Source organism: Nannospalax galili, unplaced genomic scaffold (assembly GCF_000622305.1).
Source record: "Nannospalax galili isolate Female #2095 unplaced genomic scaffold, S.galili_v1.0 scaffold453, whole genome shotgun sequence".
Taxonomy (NCBI): Eukaryota; Metazoa; Chordata; class Mammalia; order Rodentia; family Spalacidae; genus Nannospalax; species Nannospalax galili.
The window spans coordinates 82,202-97,054 of record NW_008334081.1 but is presented as its reverse complement, the minus strand read 5'-3'; the positions used below and the strand labels follow the sequence as shown (position 1 = coordinate 97,054).

Sequence of the window (14,853 nt, the reverse complement as noted above, 5' to 3'; positions counted from 1 at the left end):
TGTATGTGGCATGTGCCACCACACTGGCTCAAAAACCTATATTTAAAAGTCACTAAAGTAGGCCAGGCATGCCTTTAGTCCCAGCACTCAGGAGGCAGAGGCAGGTGGATCTCTGTGAGTTTAAGCCCAGCCTGGTCCACATAGTGAGTTCCAGACAGCGAGACCCTGTCTCAAAAAGACAAAAAATAATAAATAAATAAATAAATAAGTAAGTAAGTAAGTAAGTAAATAGTCAAAGAATATATGACAGTGGTAGGTTTCCGGAAATATATATAAACACCCAGGATGGCAAAGATAAATTCTGAAGTATCACCACTGTCCCCACTCCAGCCTGTCTGGCCTATACATTCACAACAGCCAAGACTCAAAGTACAAGCCTCCGATCAAAGCACATGGCAGCCCCAAGAATAGCAAAAATCTCACAGACGCGTTTGGATAAGCTGGGACAATAGTCAGGCTCTTCCCTCTGGGCCACTGACCCCTCTGCTAGACACAGCTCAGGCAAGGAGGCAACAACAGCTCATCAAGCCCTACCACATTTCCTTGCTATGCTGGGCTTGGATACCCAGGGCTTAAAAGTATACTGAGTGAAGGAGTAATCCTTACCAAGGCCACATCAACTTCCTGTGGGTGCTGCTCATCAATCTGGGGCTCACATGGATAAAGCTGCTCTTTCTTAGTCTGTATCCCATCCCTGGTAACAAGGCCCATCAGAACTACATGTACTGTGTTTGAGCCAGCTTAGTGCTGCTGCATAGGACCACTGGGGATCAAGGTTTGGAACTCCACCCACAGTACACAAAGGCCATTCACTGTCTGGTCAGCTAAAGCACATGATGGTACAACTGGCAAAATACCATTAGAGGTTAGATTTCTCTTATGGCCAAAAATCTAAACAGATTTAAAACCGGCTTGTCTTAAACACTCTCAAGTCTATAATCACCACATATCCACACAACAATCCTAAGAAGTTTCAAGATGACAGATACAATTTCACTGAAACAGCAGCATTCTGGGACTGCTCAAGGCAATAATCATCCCTGGGCCACCAGCCCATGACCCTCATACCTGGTTGTATAGCCTTATTCACAGCAAAAGGCACCAACAGTGAGAGCACAACACTCTCTCACCCACCCCCAAGCCTGGGCATGACAGGGAAAGATCTCCAGAAGTGCCTATCAAGGATCGGACCCAAAAGTGGGAAAAGCCATCACCCAACGAGATGTCCTATCTGACAGACACCAAGCAGCTGCAGTCTGGAATCACCCAGGTAACCAATACATTTCCCACTTTCTGGTATGTGAGGGTCTGAAGAGAGCACCCCTGGTGTCATCTTATACTGTGAAGACTGGCAGTGAGTGCTGTTGGGATGGTCCCTGGTCTAACTATGGGCAGTCACTTACTGGCTAATTCCATGTGGGCCTCCTAAAGGTAATCACTGTCTGGAAGATCCCCAGGGTGAAATGGCAGAAAACTCTTGTCTCCTGTTGTGATATGAGGCACAGGAGGTATGACAGCAGGTGCTGCGCTGTGGGTGCTGTGCTAGGACCTCTATCCAATGAGTTGGCAGGGAACCATTCTGGAATACAGGCAGCCCAAGAGAGAACGTTATAACAGCAGGAAGGGGTATGCATGCTGACTACATGTACCGCCAAACCCAGGGCAGGAAGATAGGCTAGCATGTCCATGAACTGTATTTCTGCTCCCTACATGTTTTGTGACCAGAACTCTTTTCGTTTGGGTATCAGGCCTCAAAAGAACAATTAAACTGCAAAGTAGGAAAATAACTAGAAGCACAGTTCTGGAAAACACAAGGAGCTCTCCCTACTGGGGCTACAACAGACTTTCAGTCCCAACCCACACTCACATTTCACAGCTCAGTTCATTAATATGCAACTACAAAAATCCTGATTTTTAGGAAGATCAAAATTAAGTTTTATATGCGCCTCTCAGCTGACAATGACTCAAGGAGTGTTCAGTGGCCCAAGCACCTGAGATGGAATCACAATCCAAGAGAACAAGGCCTTTCCTTCTTCACCAACAGCCAAGGAACAAGTTGGCAGAGCAGGACATGGTTCACAGGATGCAGAGTCTGCGTCAGCTCTCACCGCAGATCATCGGCTTCCTCACTGCAGTCAACACTGCATCTGAATTCTACTCATAAACTAGAAACTTCTTTATGGGGTCTGGCAGCGGCAGTGAGGGAACCAGATGCAGCCGGTACTTGCCAAGAGCTCTTCTCACAGCCACACGGCACAAACTCAGCAACGTCCTAGGAGCACCTGAAAAGTGTCAAGAGAAAGAGAGAAGGGAGGAGGTTAATTCCTATCCTCGTTCTGAAGGCACAAAGCTGGACACAGGAGACATAACTGCACTAATGTTCAAATCAAATTCCTAATCTCAGGGTTGGGAAGGGCCCTGTGAGCAAGGATGGCCTTGGTACCTGCTTCCATCTTCACAGGCCCATTAACCAGGGTATCTGCTCACCTGATAGGAGCTCCTCCCTGTGCTACCTTTAGTGTCCTAAATAAGGGCTGCCCACCAAAGGGCCTACAGTATAAGCAATGACCTTGACTCTTAGTCTGTCCCAGCAGGTCTAAGTGAGTCTAAGGAAACCAAGTGTGCACTTGAAGGGAACAGGCTGACAATCCTGCTCTAGGTCAAAAAGACAGTCAATCCTCTGCTTTAGGTACAGAATAGGGTGACAAGTAAAATTTCATCCACACAAGCAGTTTTATTCTATCAGGCTGGCTCCTACCTGATACTTAGCCAATCACTGGGGGAAGGCTAAACAAAAGCATGCTTCCATGAACTAGCTGGGTATAGCCAACCATCACTTGGTATAGCCAATGAAAACAAACTGAGAGCCGGCCCTGGTGGCACATGCCTTTAATCCCAGCAGAGGCAGAGGCAGAGGCAGAGGCAGGTGGAGCTCTCCAGCCTGGTCTATAGCCTGGTCTACATAGCGAGTCCCAGGCCAGATGGAGTTATAGGGAGACCCTGTCTCAAAAAGACCAAAAAAAAAAAAAAACCACACACTGAAATTAATGTTCTGTGGGAGGAAAGGGGCTAAGGACAAGACTGCGAACTTACATGTCCTCTGACAGGATGGCAGGAATGAGGGGTGGGCATACAAACAGGAGGTACAAGACACTCATAGTCAATCTCTGAATTAGAGAGCAGCTGATGGCAAACCCAAGTCACAGATCAATTCCAAACGCTCTTGCCATCAATTTATTCCTTAGTAAAATCGTTGTATACAAATAAGCAATCCTCAGGCTTTATTCTAACAAAAATTAGATTTATTACACAATTCAAGCTAATGATAATTGAGAGGAACTAAAATTTTTTAAAAAAGGCACTCTAGAGAATGGGCTTGCAACTTTGCTCATCAGAAATCATGTCAAGGTGCAAGCCTTCAAGCCCAACACTTGGGAGGTAGAGGCAGGAGGATCTCTATGCATGCAAGGCTAGCCTGGCCTACATAGCAAGTCCCAGGCTGGTCAGGGCTACACAGTTCTCACTCTGTCTCAAAAAAAAAAAAAATATGTGAAACCCATCATTAGTATTCTCTCTTGAAAAATAAAGAACAGGAAGAGAGAGGAGGGAGGGAGGGAAGGAAACTGAAGAAGAAACCATTATCTAAGAATTTCAGGTCATAAGGCAGAGCAAAAAGGTGGTGAGAATCCAATTCTAAGAACTTTGAAAGCATACATGTGATTTATAGATTTCTCCTTGTTTAGGAACTGCAAAAGAACAGTCTAAGGCTGGGGAGATAGATCAGTTGGTAAAGTACTTGTCATGTAAGTACAAGGACCACCCCCAAACCCAACCCCCCACCCCGCCACACACACACACACACACACACACACACAGCTCAGGAATAATGGCATACTTATAATCCCTAGAGAGCCTGGGGAGGCAGAGACAGGCATATCCCTGGGTTTGGTTGTCCTCTGGCCTCCTCATGCACAAACACTGAGATACGCACACATAGGCTGAATGGCCACTCCAGAGAACTAGTGGTCCTAATTGAGGGTTTTGGTCAAGTGCTTATCTGGAGGTTGTTTAGTTTTGTTTTTTTAATTACTACTAGATCTCATTAATTCAATTAATCCCAAACAAACCACAAGACAGAGCTGAGCTCAGGCCACTTACTTCTAGCCTCTTTAAACACCTGCAAGGCCTCAGGGTCCATCTTCCTTCTGCCTCTCGCCTCTGGGCCCAGCGATTCCCACTTTACCAGGTTCAGATTGGCTCCAAACTCTACCAGCAGGTTCACAAAGGCTGCCTCACAGCCGTGGCGCAGGACAGCATCCATGACACACCCAGGGGAGCCCCTGTAGAATTCCTGTGTGTTAACAGGGCCGTTACAATTGAAGTCAGGGTTTGCTCCAGCCTGCAGAAGCAGCCTGAAACACTGCAGGTTGTGATAGGCTGCACTGATATATAAGGGACAGACCACCAAGGAGGTGAGTCGCCTCGAGAACGGGGGCCGAGTGTCAGAAGTCAGGTGGTGGTTGACATCGACGTCTGCCCCGTACCTACAGGGGAGAGAAAAATCAGGTCTAGTGGTACATCAACCTCAGTCCACAAAGACTATCCAGCTACCCTGAGGAAGGTCTTAAGCAGTGACACAGGGAGCCATTGGAGACTCCACAGGTCACAAACACAGCCAGCTCTCTGCAGGTTCAGTATCCAAGGCCTCAGCCAATTGCAGATCCAAGATATTTGGAAAAAACTGTAGTAAACATGCACAGTCACTTTCTTGTTCTCACTGTCTAAACAAGTCTAAAGCCATTTACACAGCATCTACAGCAGAGTCAGTAGTGTATGTTTGTCTAGTGTACGCCTGGAAGACTGTGTAGAGACCACATGCAGAAACTACACCACTGTATATAAGGCATTTAAGCATCCTCAGAGTTTGGTATCAGGAGGGATTTCCTGGAAGTAATCTCCCATAGACATCAAGGGACAACTGAAGCATCAGTACTTCTAGCAAGAGAAAGCAGCAGCTAAGAATGTGGAATCCACTCAAATTCCTAGGGGAAGTGTTTTGGATCTTTAAAGATACAATAATTCCAAGACTACTTAAACTATTTAAAAATCTTCAATAAACAAAGAAATTAGTTAAGCAGAAATTAGTAAAAAAATCCAAACATATATCTAGAAAGCAATGCACCATAAACTCATGGGAATTAAGAATACTAATTCCAGAGCTGGAGAGATGGCTCAGCAGTTGAGAACACTGACTGTTCTTGCCAGAACGCAGGTTTGATTCCCAGCACCCACATGGTGGCTAACAACCATCTGTGGCTCCAGTTCCATGGATCTGACACCTTCTTCTGACCTCCCCAGGCACTGCACAACAGGCACACTTACACACACGTGGGCAATACATTCATACGAGCACTGGCTACTCTTGCAGAGGACCCAGGTTTCATTCCCAGAACCCACATGGCAGCTAACAACAGTTCATAACTCCAGTTCCAGGGAATCCGACGCCCTCTTCTGTCCTCTGCAGGCACTGCACAACATGGGTGCACTTACACACATGCATATACACTCATACACATAAAATAAAAATTAAAAAAGTAAACATAGTATATAAAATAGGAAGTGATAGCTACTTTCTTAAAATGATAAAATACATTTCCTGAAGCCAGAAGTCATCATCTTCCACCACAAAGAAGTGCTCAGAGTGCCCCTTCTACAAGGGGAGCAACAACACAAACCGCTCCACATTCTGGGCTCTGTAACTCTGATGCTGAAAATCTTAAAAGTGCAATTAGCAAAGGAAGGCACTGAGATAGAAGAGGCTGGAAAGGAAGAATGAACTATTTTCTATGCTCAGAGGAAAGGATTACATAGCCTAGAAAAGCCTACAAGGAACCAAGAGACAACAAGCAACAGAGAATTTACTAAAGTAGCAGGTCATACATTGATAACCGCCATTTATATATACAAGCAAAAGCAAGTTCAGAGATAAAGTAGGGGAGACGCCCATCACGGCAGCAAAATCAATTTTAAAATGATCTATGTAGGCAGAACTTAACAATGAATGTGCGAAGTCTGCATGAGGACATGAAAAAGTACAGGTAAAACTTACAAAAGCAGACCTAAGAAGATGGAAAGACACATCGAGTACTGGGAAAGACTCATATCACGGTATGAACTCTCCGAGTTAATTTTACAAATGAAAACACCATTCCTGAACTACTCAAGTTGATTACAAATAAATACACCCCCAGAATTATATAAGTTGATTATAAAGTTCATTTGGAAGCTAAACAAGATAAACGAGCAAAGCAGCAATGCTGAGAAGACAACCCTATCTTAAGTAAAGCTTGTTATAAAGACCCTGAAGCCATGTACAAACCAGCAGATCCATGTAACTTTACAAAAAATCCTGGAACAGACCACAAACTGCATGAAGAAATTTAGTATATACAGTACGACACCATCTTAAGAGGAAGGAATGCTCATGAACTTTTAACAAGTTTTTTTTTCAAGATAATTGGAAAAAAGATAAAGTTAAACCCATTTATCATGGCACCCACCAGAATAAATTCAAAATAAATCAGAATTTAAAATATAAAATCATATCGAAACTAGGAAAAAAAACCCTCCAGGTAAAAATTTGCCATCTGGGGCTGATGAGATGGGTCAATGGGTAAAGGTCTTTCTGTCAAGATTTTCTTTTTTATTATTATTATTTTTATTTTATGTGTATAAGTGTTATGCCTGCATGTAAGTAAGTGCACCCATGTCATGCAATGCCCTCGGAGGACAGAAGAGGCTGTCAGATCCCCTGGAGTTACGGACAGTTGTTAGCTGCCATGTGCGTGCTGGGATTCGAACCCGGGTCTTCTGCAAGAACAGTTAATCGCTGAGTCATCTCTCCAGCCCCTGCTGTCAAGATTTTCAATTTGAGTTTAATCCCTGGGATCCACACAGTTGAAGGAAAAAATCTACTCCTGCAAGTTGTTCTCTGACCTCCACATGCGGGCACACACACACATAAAATAAATTGGATTTGTTGTTTGGTTTGTTTTGTTTTGTAAGTGGGGTTAGAGAGATAGCTCAGCAGTTAAGAGCACTTGCTACTCTTACAGAGGACCTGGGTTCTATTCCCAGTACCCACATGGTGGCTCCAATGCTCTCTCTGGTCTCCCTGGGCACCAGGCACACACACATAGTACCTTTATTTATACACACACACACACACACACACACACACACACACACACACACACATGCAGGCAAAATACATAAAACAAAAATAAATCTTTTTTAAAATTTAAAAATTTAAGTACCCTAGGATACTACTTTTTGCCTGTAAGACTGGAGAAGCTGCAAATGTTTACTGACTGAGCGTTAAAGAAAAAAAGGAAGTATATTTACTACTGGGGCAATTGAAATGGAGCAAGTCCTATGGAGGGAAATTTGACAACTCCACTAAAATTACAGACGTGCTTCCCCTTTAACCCATCAGTCACACTTCTTGGTATCTGTTCCCAAAATACATTAATAAAACTAAGAAAGGACGTGTGTACAAGGAGCAAGTGCATTAAAGCACTATATAGTACTGGACACAGGAAATCACCAACACATCAATCAACAGGGGACTGGTTGATTCCTGCCCTGATGGGTACCTGACTCTGAAGTGAGCAAACAACCATCTGGCACCTGTTTGTTCTAGCCTTCTTTGCCCCTAGATTGTCTTACATGCTGTGTTATCACCTAAGCATTTAATTCAAAACAGGAAATGACCATACACAGGAGGCAATGATGAGGGACCCAGGGAAGATGGAATAGCACCATTTTCCCGTCCTGATAACAGTGACCAGCAGCCTCAGCCAGCAGTCCTGTCCAACGATCTGTCTCTAGCACTCCAAGCAAATGCTCAAAGGAACATTCATGTGGAACCAAAAGTGCTTCTTTGGGGCAGCACAGGCACTGCAACATTTCCTCTGCAAATGCAAACCTCACCTAGTCTCCAAGACTGTCTAGGAGTGAGAGAAAAAATACTCTAGAACACACATGAAACCAACCAGAAAGCTGATGTTCCACTCCACTATTCAACTAAGTAAAGAAAACTAGATTCACACAGTGATTTTGTTTTCCCTTCTTCTTGGGACACACCCTCCAAAGCCATCTATGATGCTGCCCAGTAGGAGCACCTGCTACTGACTGGGGAAGACAACCTTTCAAAGTCCTAGAAGACAAACTGGGTAGGACCCAGTTCATTTCAATCCTGACGGCTTTCCAAATTTCTCTATTGCTTTTATAATGCCTCTGGCAAGGAACCACTGCAACAGCTCAACAATCAATTTAACTTTGCACATACTGAAACACAATTCCTGGGTTGGAAACATGACAGAGCTGCTAAAAGCTAAGGCTAACCACCAAAACATCAACGGTTCAGTTCCTTATCTTTCATTCTAAAGAATTAGAAATATAGATCAAGGGAATTTACAAATAACAAAATGGAGGTTCTTTACAGAGGGTCAGGAAATGACAATGACGAAAGAAGAAAAGTGTGCCTGCAGGAAAACGATACAGCAGACAGGCAGGTTAGGTTATATTCAGGCAGTATTGTCTGTTTACTGATCTAACAGCATCATTTCTATTGTCCAGAAGTCAATCATCTTATAATCTAGAATACAGAGAACTTTTCAATAGAACAATATATGTTCATGATAGGGTATTGTCAAAGAACTGTCCTGTGTGCCACAGAGGAAACAGGATGTGTTCCCTGAAATGCAAAAAGGGATTTCTAAAACAAAAATGGAATTTCATTGACTTACCCTACTCAAAACCATTCCCATGGGGGCAAGTGAGATGCTAAGCCTGGTGACCTAAATTGGATCCTTGAACCCACTTGGCGGCAAGCTGTCCACTGACATCCACACAGTTGTGCGTGTGCACGTGCGCGCGCACACACACACACACACACACACACTGTAATTTTAAAAATTAAAAAATGTATTTCCACATTAACACCTTGCATTCTCCAAGATGTAAGGACATAAAATTAAGGTAGCTTAGACTGTCAAGTTAGAAAGCTAGGTATCCCCTAGGAAGATGTTTTTAAGCTTCAGGTTTTATCACTCTCTTAAATACAAAACCTCCCTGCTCTGACTTTTCTTCCCTCACACCAACTCTATAGCCACTTAGTATGTAAGCCTTTTGCAGGAATGTAGTCTCAGAACCTGGTTTAGAAACTACTTTCTGCACCAGGCAAGGAGAACGCTCACCCACCTGACCCCACTGATGACAGACAGCCTTGAACAATGGAACCCTTACCTGCTCCTCCTCTATACAGAACACTCTCACCTAGCACTAGCTGCCTAAGCATCACTGGCCTACCTTAGAAATCATCTAGTTTCCACAATAAGGGTAAAAAAAGGCATCTATGGTAAAAAGAAGTCACTGGACACATGAGAAGGGAAAACACAAGCTGGTTCAAACAAAAATAAATGTTAACTATTAGCACAATTAAGACTGTAATCTGGACAGGTGGTGAACACCTATAATCTCAGCACTTGGGAGGTCAAAGCAGGAGGATCAGGAATTTAAGGATACCCTCTGTTACAGAGCACATTTGAGGCCAGCCTGGGCTCAAAAATAAATAAGTAAAACAAAAAGACTAAAAATAAATCACTAAGGAAACAATCCAATAAAAGAATTCACCCCAACCTTAGATATGGCAATAATGCTGGCTCTACTAAAAGAATTCCAGGGGGGCTGGAGAGATGGCTCAGTGGTTAAGAACACTGACTGTTCTTGCAGAAGACCGGGGTTTGAATCCCAGCACCCACATGGCAGTTAACAACTGTCCTGTAACTCCAGTCCCAGGGAACCCAACAGCCTCTTCTTACCTCCAAAGGCACTGCAGGACACAAGTACACTTACTTACATGCAGGCAATACACGCATACACATAAAATAAAAATAATAAAATTCAAAAAAAGAGGCAAAATTCCAGACAAATCTGAGCATACACAGAACTACCTACACTGAGACGAAAACTACTACATAATTCTACGTAAATGAGCCTTAAGTGAAATCAATAAGTGCTCATCTGGATAATGGTCACAATCCATAAGTAACTTTTTGTTGTTGTTGTCTTTTTTGAGATAGGGTCTCCCTGTAGTCCCAGCTGACCTGAACTCACTATGTAGACCAGGCTGGCCTTGAACTCACAAAGATCCGCCTGCCTCTGCCTCCCAAGTGCTGGGACTAAAGGCGTGCGCCACCACGCCTGGCCCATAACTTTTTTTATTTTATTTATTGGGGTAGGGGAAAGTAAGCCCATGCCATGGGATGCATGTGGAGATCAGAGGATAACTTGCAGAAGTCAGTTCTCCTTCTATTATGTGGTACCAGAAATTGAACTCAAGGCAACAGGCTTGGCAGCAAGCACCATCACCTGCTGAGCCATTTCATTGGCCCATGAGCTCAATTAAATCACAACACTCAAAGCAAAACTTACTGGAAATTTAAAGGAAAACTGACAAAAATCACAACAGTAATTACAGACTTAAAAGATTTTCTAGAGACTAGAGAGATGATTCAGAGGTTAAGGACACTGGCTACTCTTGCTGAAGACCTGGGTTTGGTTCCCAACACCCACATGGCAGCTCATAACCATCTATCACTCCAGTTTCAGGGGATTTGATGCCCTCTTCTGGCATCCCAGGGTACCAGGCATGCACATGATGCACACACATATAGGCAGGAAAAACACTCATACACATAAAATAAATAAGCCTTAAAAAAAGATTTTCTAAGTCAGGGGTGGTGGCACACACCTTTAATCCTAGCATTTGGGAAGCAGAGGCAGGTGGATTTCTGTGAGTTTGAGACCAGCCTGGTCTACATAGTGAGTTCCAGACGAGCTGGGGCTACAGGGAGACCCTGTCTCAAAAAGACCAAAAGAAAAAAAAAAAATTTTCTGAATTTGGCAGAACTGATGACAAAGATGTAAAAAAAGAAAGATTCTGAAGAGAATAATTTGGGTTAGCATACTACATAGTATGCAAACACACACACAAGTGCTATTTCATACATTCAGAACCATGCAGTGTGACATTAACTGAGCATAATGCAATAAAATCAGAAATTTACAGAAAGTGCTACAACAGATTTCTCTTCCTTAACTCTAAGACCAAAGAAGAAATCAACTATAACTACAGCTTTAAAAAAATAAAGCCAGGCATGGTGACACATGCCGGTAGTCCCAGCACTCAGGAGGCAGAGGCAGGCTGATCTCTGTGAGTTCAAGGCCAGCCTGGTCTATGTAGTGAGTTCCAGGACAGCTAGGGCTACAGGGAGACCCTGTCTCAAAAAATAAATAATAAATAAATAAATAAATAAATAAATAAATAAATAGTTTTGGGGACTGGAGATAAGGCTCAGAAGTAAAAGCACATTTGCAGTGGATCAGAGTTCAGTTCCCACCACCCACATAAGACGTCTCACAACTACCTGTAACTCCAGCTCCAGGGCATATGGCACCATCTGGCTTCCAAAGGGCACATACATACATGCAGACACACACATAAATAAAAATTTTAAAACTAAGGAGCTTCCTAGGAGACAGCCAAAGCTATATATAAAGGTAAGTTACAATTAAAGCTTATATTATTCATCAAGAACACAACTTTAAAAAGTTAAAAAATACACATAAGTACACAACTTTAAAAAGTTAAAAAAAACACATAAATGGATCAGTAAGTAAAGAAGCAAGAATACTAACAAAGTAGCTCTTGTAAAAGACGAGCCAAATAGCCATGTTCCCTAATTCTGTAATAGGCATAATCTTAAAGATGGAAGAAAGGCAAATACAGAAAATAAGGAGGGAAGGTGGCTCAGGACCCAGCAGGAAAGCACCGGCTCCACAAAGCTAGAGGCACCACAGTACTGACCTGATGAGAGCCTTCAGGATGTCGGCCCTACCCACACGAGAGGCATGGTAGACAGGAGTGCTGCGGTGGTGCCTGCTTCCATTGGGGTCAGCACCAGCTTCCAAAAGAATCTCAGTGCTCTCCAGGTGCCCGTTCACCACAGCCACATACAGGGCAGTCTGGCCCTTGACATCCACCAGGTCCACCTCGGCCCCTTTGCGTATAAGGAAGTCCACACAGTTCCCATGGCCTGCAGTGGCTGCGATTCTCAACGGTGTACAGGGGAGCCAGCCACAGCACCAGACAGACTTCTCATTGATGCGGCTATGGAGGAATACAGGGAGCTCGTGAGGAGCACCCCAGGCAGATGAGCTCTCTCCCTCCTCACACACTGGAGAGGCTCAGGCTGTGTTCTGCTTTCTTTCTTATGGTGCTGGAGTGGAAACCCAGAGACTTCCGCATGCTAACAAACACTAGCTCTGAGCTACATCTCCAGCCCTTTGTGGTTTGCATTCTGAAATGTTTTTCCCAGCTTTCTACTGCTAGACCTGAGCAGAGAGGACAAGCATTCAGAGACCCATTATAGAGATAAGGACAGTCAAGGCTTAGGCAGAATAATCAGTGCTAGAACTGAGATTTCTAGTTCCTACATTCCTGACCCACATTCCAAAGCCTGTTCCTCTACAAAACATAGACAGGTCCACCAGGGAAGAGGGCAGCATTGAGAGCCCACTGGCCTGGAATCTGGGTCAGAGCCATGCATATTCTCTCACCAGTGGCCACCTATAAAGTCCTAAGGCTGAGGCTCTCTCTGGTAGATCACTAAGGTGCTACAGAGACTCTACTACTGGCCAGCAGTGGCAGTAAGCTGTCCAGACTCAGCCCTCAGGCAGTATGACCATTAGACAACTATTTGTGTCGTTCACTTCAGGTCAGCAACCAAGGTATGGTTCACCTCAGCTTCTGCCCTGAAACAGAGACTAAGGCACATATAGGGGGCAGTGTCTTGCTAAACCAGCTCCCAGCATTCTGTCTCCAGCTCCACATGAGCTGATACAGGCCAGTAAAGTCCAGGAACCTTCCAGAGCCCATCACCAAAGAAATGAACAGCAACAGAAAATAACTTAAACAAAATACTCACTAAACCGGAGTGTAAGAAAAAAGGAGCCAGTGGGTGGCATGTCCCAATAATCTAGAACTCAGAAGGTAGGGGTGGAGCCAGGAGGATCACAAGTTCAAGGCCAGCCTAGGCTACAAAGCAAGCTTAAGGCCTGCCTAGGTTACATAAGGCCAGAGAGGAGGAAGGAGAGAGAGGAGAAAAGGGAGAGAGGAGAAGGAAGAGACAGATAGGGACAGGGAAAGAGGGAGGAGAAGGCAGGAGAGGGAGGGAGGGAGGGAGGCAAAGAAAGCGGGGCACAGTAGGGACCTGAGTGAACTTGCATTCTACTGTTACAGCTGCACGTTTAGGGGCTTGAGTCACATTAAATAAATTTAAAATCTTTAAAAAAAGACTGCCATTTGCTCTGAGGCAATACTACTAGGACCCTAGAAGGATAAGAAAGGGACACACGCTGGCTTGCTGGGATCCTTCACTTGGGAACTGTTCGCACACAAGCAGTACTGTGCTTCTGCATGGACCTGCAGACACTTCCATCAACTCAGTGCCATCCTTCTTCTCAAGACAAAGCAGAAACATCAGCACAAGGAAGTTTCAGGTCGCAGTTGTCTTTAGTATCTAGTTAGGACTCAAGGCAATCAAGAAACACTCCAGAGAGGATAAGTGCTCCCCAGCATCCTGCAGAGAGAGGTGAGAAGGACTCTTTTCTGTAAGGGAGACCTAGTGCTGGTATGGAACTGGAAGAATCTGGTAATCAGAGAAAAGAAAGTATGGACAGGAAAACAACACAGATGGCAGCACCAAAGCCCTAGGCTGGGGAGTCAGCTGGCCTACAGCTGACCACCACGAGCCTGAGAAATGAAGACATTAAAATGTCAGCAAGGCGGCTGTGGCCACAGAGCTGCCTGCAATAAAGAGCCACGGGAGACTTGGAGGGGCAAGGCCACTACTAAGGACACCAGTAGTGTTGCTTTCAGGAGAGAAATGAGGAAGCTGATGCCCAGAGGAGGTCACAAGTTGCCAGAAAACACAGAGAACCAAGCACCCTGATCACACTGTCTGGCCCTCTCCTATAATCACTTTCTCTTCCTCCTATAAAACTAGAATGCACTCCTGTGAGCATCAGAGTCCTTATCTGCAATCCAAACCATAACCTCAGCCTCCTGCAGCCTCCCAGAGCAATACCTGCAGCAGCCCGAGCAAAGATGCTCACCTCCGGTAGCTTTCCTCTTGCAACAGGCTCCTGAGGGTCTGGAGGTCCCCTACATAGGCTGCGTCATGAAGCCTTGTATCTTCACAGTGCTCCAGTGGATGGTCACAAAACTGCTCCCTCAGCCACTCCTTCAGATTAGGACCTGCACTGAAGAGAGGGACTCCTATCAGCATGGAGAAACCTTAGCAAGGCCAACCAAATGGGACACCGTCTGCAGTGGCTCCTTCCTGCCTAGCCACACAGGAACTTTCAAACAAGAAATAAACCATAAAGAAAGCTGGAAACTTTCCCTTATCAAACTAATACATTCCTGACACCAAGCCTGATAAAAAAATTTTTTTTTTAAGAAAACAAGTTGATTCTAAGGTCGCAGGTTATCTTTAGACTGTTTAATACTGTCCCCCAAACACACACCCGTACTTAACTAGTTTGGCCTTGACACATGCCTTAAATCCCAGCACTCGAGAGGCAGAGGCAAGCAGACCTCTGTGAGGCCAACCTGGTGTAGGTAGTTGCAAGTTCCAAGCTAGAGGGTACTACACAGTGAGGCCTTGTCTCAAAAAAGGAAGGAAGGAAGGAAGGAAGGAAGGAAGGAAGGAAGGAAGGAAGGAA

At 44.5% G+C, this 14,853-nt stretch overlaps 1 protein-coding gene across 2 annotated transcripts in view; it reads right to left on the bottom strand.

The window, feature by feature from the left end:
• Nucleotides 1–204: 204 nt before the first annotated feature.
• Nucleotides 205–14,853, bottom strand: part of Asb1 (ankyrin repeat and SOCS box containing 1) — an 18,862-nt gene continuing 4,213 nt past the window's right edge. Inside the window, exons 2-5 of one of the 2 annotated variants that reach the window (XM_008829123.3) lie at nucleotides 14,242–14,383; nucleotides 11,933–12,235; nucleotides 4,159–4,544; nucleotides 205–2,282 (exon numbers count right to left, since the gene is read on the bottom strand). In XM_008829123.3, coding sequence (XP_008827345.1) covers nucleotides 2,155–2,282; nucleotides 4,159–4,544; nucleotides 11,933–12,235; nucleotides 14,242–14,383 — 959 coding nt within the window. In that variant the 3' untranslated portion in view covers nucleotides 205–2,154. The remainder of the gene's footprint in view (nucleotides 2,283–4,158; nucleotides 4,545–11,932; nucleotides 12,236–14,241; nucleotides 14,384–14,853) is intronic. The other variant, XM_029561627.1, reaches the window with a different exon arrangement.